The sequence below is a fragment of the Rhinoraja longicauda genome, chromosome 36 (genome assembly GCF_053455715.1).
Source record: "Rhinoraja longicauda isolate Sanriku21f chromosome 36, sRhiLon1.1, whole genome shotgun sequence".
NCBI classification, from domain to species: domain Eukaryota; kingdom Metazoa; phylum Chordata; class Chondrichthyes; order Rajiformes; family Arhynchobatidae; genus Rhinoraja; species Rhinoraja longicauda.
This window is the reverse complement of record NC_135988.1, coordinates 18,683,292-18,694,889: the sequence shown is the minus strand read 5'-3', so window position 1 is coordinate 18,694,889 and position 11,598 is coordinate 18,683,292. Positions and strand designations below refer to the sequence as shown.

The following is an 11,598-nucleotide window of genomic DNA, read 5'->3' as shown; positions in this document are numbered from 1 at the left end:
CTGCACTGGTCATAGAGAGTCATAGTTTGGAAACGGGTCCTTCAGCCCAACTCGCCCAAACTGGCCAACAACGTCCCAGCTACCCTAGCCCCACTTGCCTTTGCTTGGTCTTTCTCAGATCTGTCTTGCGGTGAGTAGCAGACTTTAACCAGAAAGGGCACACTCAGGATACATGTACATTGTTGGGCCATTACCTCCAACCAAGCTCGATCTGACAGTGAGGTGAGATTCAGGTGCAGTGTGGTGTTTTGGATGATCAACAGAGATGATATTCTCAATACTTTCACATTTAATTTAACATTTCATGATAAATAACTGCTCACAGTAGGACGTTACAAAAACATGGTTTATCATTGCCCGGGAGGCTGTCTCCAGACCCGGCTGCACTGGTACCATGCAGGTTCTGGTCCCAGCTTCACTTCTTCGCCTTGCCCTGAGCTGCCACAGCCTCCATGGCTGCCTTCACGGTCGCCTCGTCTCCCAGGAACTGCATGGGCTTGGTGGGCTTCAGGTTGGCGTCCAGCTCGTACACGATCGGTATGCCAGTCGGCAGGTTCAGCTCCATGATCGCAGCATCCGACAACCCTGCAAAGACCAACATTCACAACACCTCAAAATCAAAATCCTCTTCTCCAGCCGCACCCCCTTCACCCCGAGACAGAGGGACGCAATGAGTCACGTGATGATGCATCTCAACAACACAAAATGTACATTAGATACAGTCCTCCATTCAAAATATAGAAGGCTATCATATGCAGAAACACAGGGAAATGGATGCCAGCACACATTGGCAAAGATAAAGTAAGAACTGGTTTATAAGGAGTGAAGAAGCAAGCAGCAGCAGAAAGGATGCGCAGGAAGAGAAGCAGGTAAGGTGGTGGAGGTGCTGTCATGGGCAGGTGAAGAGGGGAGGGGGGGGGGGGTTTAATACATGGTCAGTGGAGCTCCAGTGATAGGGAGGGACAACCCTCAGGTTAAGAGCATTACAAGATGTGCCAAGACTGAATATGTGGAGGGTGAGAAGACAAAAGGTGGCTGATTGGAATAGAGATGGAGCAGCGTGCGTCATCCTATCCACATTTATTCCAGCCAACTTCATGAAATCCTTTCTTCCATATGTTGAAAGACTGGAGCGACTAGGCTTGAATACACTGGAATTTAGACGGATGAGAGGGGATCTTATCGAAACATAAGATTATTAAGGGGTTGGACACGTTAGAGGCAGGAAACATGTTCCCAATTTTGGGGGAGTCCAGAACCAGGGGCCAGTTTAAGAATGGGCCATTTAGAACGGAGATGAGGAAAAACTTTTAAAGTCAGAGAGTTGTAAATCTGTGGAATTCTCTGCCTCAGAAGGCAGTGGGGGCCAGTTCTCTGAATGCATTCAAGAGAGAGCTAGATAGAGCTCTTAATGATAGCAGAGTCAGGGGGTATGGGGAGAAGGCAGGAACAGGGTACTGATTGAGAATGATCAGCCATGATCACATTGAATGGTGGTGCTGGCTCGAAAGGCCAAATGGCCTACTCCTACACCTATTGCCTATTGTCCCAGAAGGCACTGAAAGCAGCTGCTATTCACCACTGAGCTTATTCAAGCTGATGACTATTAACCAGTTGTGGCACCCAACAGAAACCTAGTTGAATCTTTCCCCATTGCCTGGGCTGCTTAATGATCAGAATAATATATTCCTTTATTCGTCCCACACCAGGGAAATTTACAATTGGGAAATCCGGTCTGATTTTGGCCCATATCGCCAACATGTAAAGTAGGGTGCAGGCTAATAATATTAAAATGTCACAAGTAGTTTAAAGTATGTTAACAGTAGAGATCAGGATTAAAAGAATCATTTAATATCAGAAAGGTTCTAATGCACAAGGAGGGGGGAGGATATTGGCAGCAAAGAGAAGTTGTAAATTGTCCCTAGTGTGTAGGATGGTGCTAGTGTACAAGGTGATCACTGGTAATAGCTGGTGCCGTATCTCTAAAGTCTAAAGTATCAAGCACTCACAGCAGTGGTCTGTATAATCGGTTAATTCAACCCCTGCCAGTGCTCAGAGAGCTACAGCAAAGTTCTCTGTGACGGGCCTGACCTTTATGAAGCAGGGCCCTGCTCTCGGGTTACAGTCTGGTCTGGCAGCTTCTGCTGGGTATTTTTAGCATCCACTGATGCAGGGTGAGGAGAGGAGAAGGCAAACGGCTAGTGACATTTATAGCACCTTGACCCTTCAAACTTCACCTCACTTAAAATCAGCGATGCCCAACAGCATCCTATATGAAACAAGATACATGAACTGGACAAGCTTTGACATTAGACACAAGGAACTGCAGTTGCTGGTTGACAAAAATAAAAGAAAGTACTGGAGTAACTCCACGGGTCAGGCGAACATGGATAGGTGGTGTTTCGGGTGAGGGCCCTTCTTCAGACAGTGTACTTGGGCACTGTAGGTGAGGAACAAGATGGAGGTTGGGCCACTGTCACATCTGTCCTCCCGCTTTGCAGGAGTTTTCAGGATTGAATCCAGGGCTGGAACCACTTTACAGCTGGGCTGTGCAGGTACAGGGTACCTGGCCCTCCTGCCCCTGGTCAGCCCCATACCATTGCATTCGGTGTGAAGGGGACATTGTGGAGATGCATCACTGACCACGCTCGAGTGCCAGTGCCTCTGCCCTCACAACTCCATAGTATACGCCCCAATGTCCAGCGATCTTGCACACTAACACTATCCTACACACACTAGGGACAACTTACAATTAAACCAAGCCAGTTAACCTACAAACCTGTACGTCTTTGGAGTGTGAGGAAACTGGAGAAAACCCACATGGTCATGAGGAGAATGTGCGAGCTCCATACAGACAGAAGCAGAGTATCTGGCGCAGGAAGGCAGCAATCGCACCACTGTGCCGACCATCAGGATGTTCCAATGTGGAGGACGTGGCTAAAGGCCTGTGGTATTTCGCAAGGAAGATATTATATCAAACTTTCCAACCATCCTGGTCCATCCCAAGGAGTGTGCTCTCCTGCTCCACACATAGTGCTGAGCTTCACATACATTCTTCACAAGTGAGTGAAGGATGTAGAGTCTTCAGCCACAGAAAGCACCCTGCCCTCACCCACATCTAGGATTCTCAGCAGCATTCACTGATTCATGATAAGGTGTGGGCAACAAACGTTAGAAAAGCAGACAAGGTCAAGCATCCTAATATTTGCCATGACTCTTCAACTGACTCAGTCTGAAGGAGGGTCTCAACCCAAAACGTCACCTATTCCTTCTCTCCAGAGATGCTGCCTGTCCCGCTGAGTTACTCCAGCATTTTGTGTCTCTCTTCAGTGTAAATCACCACCTGCAGTTCTTATATTGTTTCAGTCCAGTGGAGGCTCTTCCCTCAGTAAAACTCAGAATGGGCAACGTATCGTTAGTTAAGAGAAGAACTTGCACATCAACTAATCTAGTCATTAGGAAACCGTGACATCAGTTAGACATGCCGAGTTTAAAGGTCATGTCAGGATTGATGTTTTACTAAACCCAGTTGGTAAATCCTAACTGCAGGGTTATTTTATTCTTGGACTAGGCAAGTTTAAATAAGTGTTGATTAAAAGAAACAGGATTTGCAACGTCAGATTATGCAATGAGCAGAGAAATAGTGATCTTCACATTGGCCATGTCGCATACTCAAAAGCCTTTTGATGAGACTCCTGCTGACTGCAAACAAGCACATTGAACTACAAACATGAAACTATTGGAGTAGATGGGTGATTGCAAGGCTTCTGCCTGGCGGGTTTGTAGGCAACTCCAATACTGACCCTGGATGGGAATGAAGTCTCAGCAAACTGCCCTTCAAAGGTCAACGGTAAGCAATACCTTCAAGCTGCTGCTTCAGAGAGACTATATACTATCTGAACACTTGATACGGTGGGACCTCACCCTGCCTGTAAATGACCCCAAGGCCCATCGTATTCCATGACTGGCATTAGCATGTGTGGCCTGCAAAACTAGGTCTATATCCAATGCAGGTTGTAAAGCAGTGTCAGGAGGCAGATTAGAAAAGGACAGGTTCTTTGGAACCATCATCTTACTTGCAAACCTTTGTGAGTGTTCAGAGAATGTTGCCTGTTCGTAACTCTGATGGTGTTACTGCTCAAGCTGCTGCATAAAGAACTGCATAGACCAGTTAGTCTGACATCAGTGGTGGGGAAGATGCTGGAGTCAATTACAAAAGACGAAATTGCTGAGCATCTGGATAGCAGTAACAGGATCATTCCGAGTCAGCATGGATTTACGAAGGGGAAATCATGCTTGACAAATCTACTGGAATTTTTTGAGGATGTAACTAGGAAAATTGACAGGGGAGAGTCGATGTGGTGTACCTCGACTTTCAGAAAGCCTTCGACAAGGTCCCACATAGGAGAATAGTGGGCAAAATTAGAGCACATGGTATTGGGGGTAGGGCACTGACATGGATAGAAAATTGGTTGACAGACAGAAAGCAAAGAGTGGGGATAAATGGGTCCCTTTCGGAATGGCAGGCAGTGACCAGTGGAGTACCGCAAGGTTCGGTGCTGGGACCCCAGCTATTTACGATATACATTAATGACTTAGATGAAGGGATTAAAAGTACCATTAGCAAATTTGCAGATGATACTAAGCTGGGGGGTAGTGTGAATTGTGTGGAAGATGCAATAAGGCTGCAGGGTGACTTGGACAGGTTGTGTGAGTGGGCGGATACATGGCAGATGCAGTTTAATGTAGATAAGTGTGAGGTTATTCACTTTGGAAGTAAGAATAGAAAGGCAGATTATTATCTGAATGGTGTCAAGTTAGGAAGAGGGGATGTTCAACGAGATCTGGGTGTCCTAGTGCATCAGTCACTGAAAGGAAGCTTGCAGGTACAGCAGGCAGTGAAGAAAGCCAATGGAATGTTGGCCTTCGTAACAAGAGGAGTTGGGTATAGGAGCAAAGAGGTCCTTCTACAGTTGTACCGGGCCCTGGTGAGACCGCAACCTGGAGTACTGTGTGCAGTTTTGGTCTCCATATTTGAGGAAGGATATTCTTGCTATTGAGGGCGTGCAGCGTAGGTTCACTAGGTTAATTCCCGGAATGGCGGGACTGTCGAATGTTGAAAGGCTGGAGCAATTAGGCTTGTATACACTGGAATTTAGAAGGATGAGGGGGGATCTTATTGAAACATATAAGATAATTAGGGGATTGGACACATTAGAGGCAGGAAACATGTTCCCAATGTTGGGGGAGTCCAGAACAAGGGGCTACAGTTTAAGAATAAGGGGTAGGCCATTTAGAACGGAGATGAGGAAGAACTTTTTCAGTCAGAGAGTGGTGAAGGTGTGGAATTCTCTGCCTCAGAAGGCAGTGGAGGCCAGTTCGTTGGATGCTTTCAAGAGAGAGCTGGATAGAGCTCTTAAGGATAGCGGAGTGAGGGGGTATGGGGAGAAGGCAGGAACGGGGTACTGATTGAGAGTGATCAGCCATGATCGCATTGAATGGCGGTGCTGGCTCGAAGGGCTGAATGGCCTACTCCTGCACCTATTGTCTATTGACAAAGCACTGTGGAACTACGGGCTCTGTGCAAATACACACCAAAGATCCACCACGCTGATTTATTGAGCAGCCCTCAGATAGCATTGTCCTCCCCCACTGCTGCATGGAAGCAACAGCCTTGTCCACTGGACAGCTCAAAGGCCAGATTGCTACTAAACGAGTTCTGGAATCTCTAGCATTTAAACCAGCTCTGCATGGCTTGGGGCATGTTTCCTTTGCAAGCACACACAGGTTATTGCTTACCCTCTAGATGTTTGACTATGCCGCGCAGACTGTTGCCATGTGCCGCGATCAGGACGCGCTTTCCTGCCTTAATCTGTGGTGCAATCACTTCATTCCAGAAAGGCAGGGCTCGTGCAATTGTATCCTTCAGACTCTCACAAGTCGGCAGCTCACAAGGCTTGAGTCCTTCGTAGCGCCGTGCCTGTGATTAAACATTCACAGCTCAGTTCAATATGCTCCAAGATAATTGGCATATTGACAATATAATTCCAACTCTTCCCAAGAATAACTTAGTGCTCTAACTTTAAGATACAGTTCATCCATACAGAATTCTATCACAACAGAATTTACACTCTCAAGTCAGTTTGTCGGTTTTATACTTTTAATGGTTTAAATACCTTCTGAAGTGTAGTCACATTACAATGTAGGAAAACAACAAGTCAATTTCAATACAGCAATTTACCATAAAAGGCATTGCAAGAACCATATTTTGTAGTGATGGAGCTTCAGGGATTACTGTAGGCACCAGACAGAAGCAACCAACCAAACACCCATCACTGTTTGCATTAACTTTTGTACTATATCGATGGTCATTTTAGTGGGCTAGGTGTTTAAATATAGCCTCACTCCATCTTTAACAGATGCTGCTGTTGAGACACTTCCACGACATTGTTTTAAGCAAGGGAACATGTTAATGGGAACAGAGGCAAGACTAGAAATGAAAAATTCTAAGCTAATCCCAGTCTCGGCATGCCCGAGCACACTTCCAGCGACCCAGTTACAGGCAATGCGTCGAATGGCAGAGAGGTGCGGTCTGAGAATTACAATGCGGTGCTGTAAATTGTCCATGACATTTACTCAATGAAGAGTGAAGCCAGGGGCAGGAGAGCAACGTGAGGAACTGCACGTTTCACTGCGGGAGGCGGAGAGATACAGAGCGGACGCAGAGTTGCAGCATCGCCCGTTCACAACACAGATACTCCAGGAGTGAAGACGAGTGCAATGATCAATGAATAGACATCGGACATGTTGTGTGTGATGGGGCAGCGGGCTGCACTCACTCAAATGGGGGGGGGGGGGGGGGGAAGGGTCGTCCGTCCTCCTCCACCCCCAAAGTCATGATATGGGGCGATTCCCATCCCATCTCCATCCAGCTGGAGATCCAGGGACAACTCCCCATTATTCTACCCCCCCCCCCCAGGCACGGGAGGGGGTAAAGGAGGGGGTGTTAACCCCGTGCAGGGGGGGGGTAAGAATAATGGGGAGTTGTCCCTGGATCATCTCCCATTAGCCCCCCGAGCCCGGGGGTTCAATTGCTCTCACACTCACCCTTCATTTACCCACTCCCTCACACTCACTCTCCCCATTCACACTCACCCTGCCACTAGTCCCCTCACTCCCCCTCCTTTACCTCCTCACTCACTCACTCTCACTCCCCTCACCCTCCATTCCGTCCCCTCTCTCTCCCCTCATCCCTCACCCCCCCCCCGTCCCCTCTCTCTCCCCCCATCCCTCACCCCCCCGTCCCCTCACTCTCCCCCCCATCCCTCACCCCCCCATCCCTCACCCCCCCCATCCCTCACCCCCCCGTGCCCTCACTCTCCCCCCACTCCCCCCCCGTGCCCTCACTCTCCCCCCCCCCCCGTGCCCTCACTCTCCCCCCCCCCCGTGCCCTCACTCTCCTCCCCCCCCGTGCCCTCACTCTCCCCCCCCCCCCCCGTGCCCTCACTCTCCTCCCCCCCCCCGTGCCCTCACTCTCCTCCCCCCCCGTGCCCTCACTCTCCCCCCCCCCGTGCCCTCACTCTCCCCCCACTCCCCCCCCGTGCCCTCACTCACCCCCCCCCCGTGCCCTCACTCACCCCCCCCGTGCCCTCACTCTCCCCCCACTCCCCCCCCCGTGCCCTCACTCACCCCCCCCCGTGCCCTCACCCCCCCCCCCGTGCCCTCACTCCCCCCCCCCCGTGCCCCCCTCACCTTGCTGATGGTCTTGTAGTAGGGGTGCTGCTCGTCCATGGGCGGCGGCGGGGTGTCGAAGGAGCGGCGCCAGATCTTCACCTGGGCCTCGCCGTGGAGCTCGGCGGTCTCGGCCTTGTTCAGGCCGGTCAGGCCGCCGTAGTGGCGCTCGTTGAGGCGCCAGGTGCGGTTGACGGGCAGCCACATCTGGTCGGTGATGTCGAGGATGAGCCACAGGGTGCGGATGGCGCGCTTCAGCACCGACGTGAAGCACACATCAAACAGGTATCCCGCGTCCCGCAGCGCCTCGGCCCCGCGCCGCGCCTCACACAGCCCCTTCTCGCTCAGCTCCGCGTCGAACCAGCCGCAGAAGCGGTTCTCCTGGTTCCAGGTGCTCTCGCCGTGGCGCACGATCACCAGCTTGTAGCACGCCATGGCCGCGGCGCCGAGAAATCCTGGCAGGCTGCGGTTGCTGTGGCGACGGTGGTAGGCCCGGCCCAGGTAATGGCGGCGCCCGCTCACCCCGGCCCTATATATATACCCTCGCTCCGGCCCCGCCCCTAGCACTGGCCCCGCCCCGCTCACCCCGGCCTTATATATACCCTCGCCCCGCCCGCGGCTCCGCCCCCTAACAGGCCCCGCCCCCGCTCACCCCGGCCCTATATATACCCTCGCCCCGCGACAGGCCCCGCCCCGCGACAGGCCCCGCCCCTAGCACTGGCCCCGCCCCGCTCACCCCGGCCTTATATATACCCTCGCTCTGCCCCCTAGCACTGGCCCCGCCCCGCTCATCCCGGCCCAGAATATACCTTCGCCCCGCCATGGCTCCGCCCCTAGCAATGGCCCCGCCCCCGCTCACTTTGGTCCTATATATACCCCCCCCCCCCCCCCCCCCCCCCCCGCACTATATATACCCTCGCCCCGGCCCCGCCCCTAGCACTGGCCCCGGCCCCGCCTCCTCGACCATGGCAATGCCAATAGCCGCGCCCCCCCTCACCCCGGCCCTATATATATCCTCAGGGGCACGTTGGCCGGGACTAGTGTAGATGGGGCATGTTGGTCGGTGTGGGCGGGTGGGACTAGTGTAGATGGGGCATGTTGGTCGGTGTGGGCAGGTGGGACTAGTGTAGATGGGGCATGTTGGTCGGTGTGGGCAGGTGGGGCTAGTGTAGATCGGGCATGTTGGTCTGTGTGGGACTAGTGTAGATGGGGCATGTTGGTCGGTGTGGGCAGGTGGGACTAGTGTAGATGGGGCATGTTGGTCGGTGTGGGCAGGTGGGGCTAGTGTAGATCGGGCATGTTGGTCTGTGTGGGACTAGTGTAGATGGGGCATGTTGGTCGGTGTGGGCAGGTGGGACTAGTGTAGATCGGGCATGTTGGTCGGTGTGGGACTAGTGTAGATGGGGCATGTTGGTTGGTGTGGGACTAGTGTAGATGGGGCATGTTGGTCGGTGTGGGACTAGTGTAGATCGGGCATGTTGGTCGGTGTGGGACTAGTGTAGATCGGGCATGTTGGTCGGTGTGGGCAGGTGGGACTAGTGTAGATCGGGCATGTTGGTCGGTGTGGGCAGGTGGGACTAGTGTAGATCGGGCATGTTGGTCGGTGTGGGCAGGTGGGACTAGTGTAGATCGGGCATGTTGGTCTGTGTGGGCAGGTGGGACTAGTGTAGATCGGGCATGTTGGTCGGTGTGGGCAGGTGGGACTAGTGTAGATGGGACATGTTGGTCGGTGTGGGCAGGTGGGACTAGTGTAGATGGGGCATGTTGGTCGATGTGGGCAGGTGGGACTAGTGTAGATGGGACATGTTGGTCGGTGTGGGCAGGTGGGACTAGTGTAGATGGGGCATGTTGGCCGGTGTGGGCAGGTGGGACTAGTGCAGATGGGGCATGTTGGCCGGTGTGGGCAGGTGGGACTAGTGTAGATGGGGCATGTTGGTCGGTGTGGGCAGGTGGGACTAGTGTAGATGGGGCTTGTTGGTCGGTGTGGGCACATTGTTGGCCGGTGTGTGCATTCAAGAGAGAGCTAGATAGAGCTCTTAAGGACAGCGGAGTCAGGAGGTATGGGGAGAAGGCAGGAATGGGGTACTGATTGAGAATGATCAGCCATGATCACATTGAATGGCGGTGCTGGCTCGTAGGGCCAAATGGCCTCTTCCTGCACCTATTGTCTATTGTTGGGCCGAAGGGCCTGTTTCCACACTAAAAAAAAAGAAGAAAATGGATCAATGTTCAGTTCCGTTTAGTTCAGTTTAGTTTATTGTCACGTGTACCGAGGTACAGCGAAAAGCTGTTGTTGCGTGCTAACCAACAACATTATCTGCAGAAAGATAATACATGATTATACTCGAACAATTTACAGTGTACAGATGATACATGATATGTGGAGCATCCTGGACAATACAGCTCACCCTCTCCATGACACACTGGTCAACCTGAGGAGCACCTTCAGCAACAGACTGGTTCCACCAAGATGTAGCACAGAACGCCACAGGAGATCCTTCTTCCCTGTGGCTATCAAACTACAACTCCCCCTTCTGTCATGGGGTAGACTGACTGGATTATTGTCAAATGTAAGTCATTTGCTTGGGCTGTATACAGGGGCCCCGCCCCCGACCCCGCCCCTCGAACCTAGCTCTATATGTACCCTCGCCCCGCCCCTAGCACTGGCCCCGCCCCTAGCACTGGCCCCGCCCCCGCTCCCGCTCATCCCGGCCCTATATATACCCTCGCCCCGCCCCCTCGACCATGGCCGGTGTGGGCAGGTGGGGCTAGTGTAGATGGGGCATGTTGGTCAGTGTGGGCAGGTGGGACTAGTGTAGGTGAGGCATGTTGGTCGGTGTGGGCAGGTGGGACTAGTGTAGATGGGGTATGTTGGCCGGTGTGGGCAGGTGGGACTAGTGTAGATGGGGCATGTTAGCCAGGGTGGGACTAGTGTAGATAGGGCATGTTGGTCGGTGTGGGCAGGTGGGACCAGTGTAGATGGGGCATGTTGGCCGGTGTGGGCCTGTGGGACTAGTGTAGATGGGGCATGTTGGTCGGTGTGGGCAGGTGGGACTAGTGTAGATGGGGCATGTTGGTCGGTGTGGGCAGGTGGGACTAGTGTAGATGGGGCATGTTGGCCGGTGTGGGCACGTTGGGCCGAAGGGCCTGTTTCCACTCTAAAAAAAAATGGATCAATGTTCAGTTCCGTTTAGTTCAGTTTAGTTTATTGTCACGTGTACCGAGGTACAGCGAAAAGCTTTTGTTGTGTGCTAACCAATCAGCGGGGGTATGGGGAGAAGGCAGGAACGGGGTACTGATTGAGAGTGATCAGCCATGATCGCATTGAATGGCGGTGATCGCTCGAAGGGCTGAGTGGCCTACTCCTGCACCTATTGTCTATTGTCTATTGTCTATTGTCTAATACATGATTACACTTGAACCATTTACAGTGTACAGACGATACATGATATGTGGAGCATCCTGGACAATACAACTCACCCCCTCCATGACACACTGGTCAACCTGAGGATCACCTTCAGCAACAGACTGGTTCCACCAAGATGCAGCACAGAACGCCACAGGAGGTCCTTCTGCCCTGTGGCTATCAAACTCCAACTCTCCCTTCTGTCATGGGGTAGACTGACTGGATTATTGTTAAATGTAAATCATTTGCTTGGGCTGTACACAGTACTTGCTGAGTACTGCATAGCTCAACAAACTACTTACTATGACACTGCAATAGGCCATTTGGCCCGTCGAGTCTCTGCTGCCCCTAGTGGAATAATCTCTCAAATCCTTCTTGGTTCTCTGTAATTTATTCTCTGTTGCATGAACATTAACGCCCTGCTTTGATTGTTTTAAGACTAGTGGTCGATGGCCAAGCGT

The 11,598-nt window shown here is 52.2% G+C and overlaps 1 protein-coding gene across 1 annotated transcript; it reads right to left on the bottom strand.

Moving 5' to 3' along the window:
- Nucleotides 1-271: 271 nt before the first annotated feature.
- Nucleotides 272-8,273, bottom strand: LOC144610314 (phosphoglycerate mutase 2-like). The gene is made up of 3 exons (XM_078428920.1): nucleotides 7,753-8,273; nucleotides 5,800-5,980; nucleotides 272-585 (listed from the first exon to the last, which is right to left on the bottom strand). The coding sequence occupies exons 1-3, from the start codon at nucleotides 8,164-8,166 to the stop codon at nucleotides 416-418; spliced, it is 765 nt and encodes a 254-aa protein (XP_078285046.1). The 5' UTR covers nucleotides 8,167-8,273; the 3' UTR covers nucleotides 272-415.
- Between the last annotated feature and the right edge of the window lie 3,325 nt (nucleotides 8,274-11,598).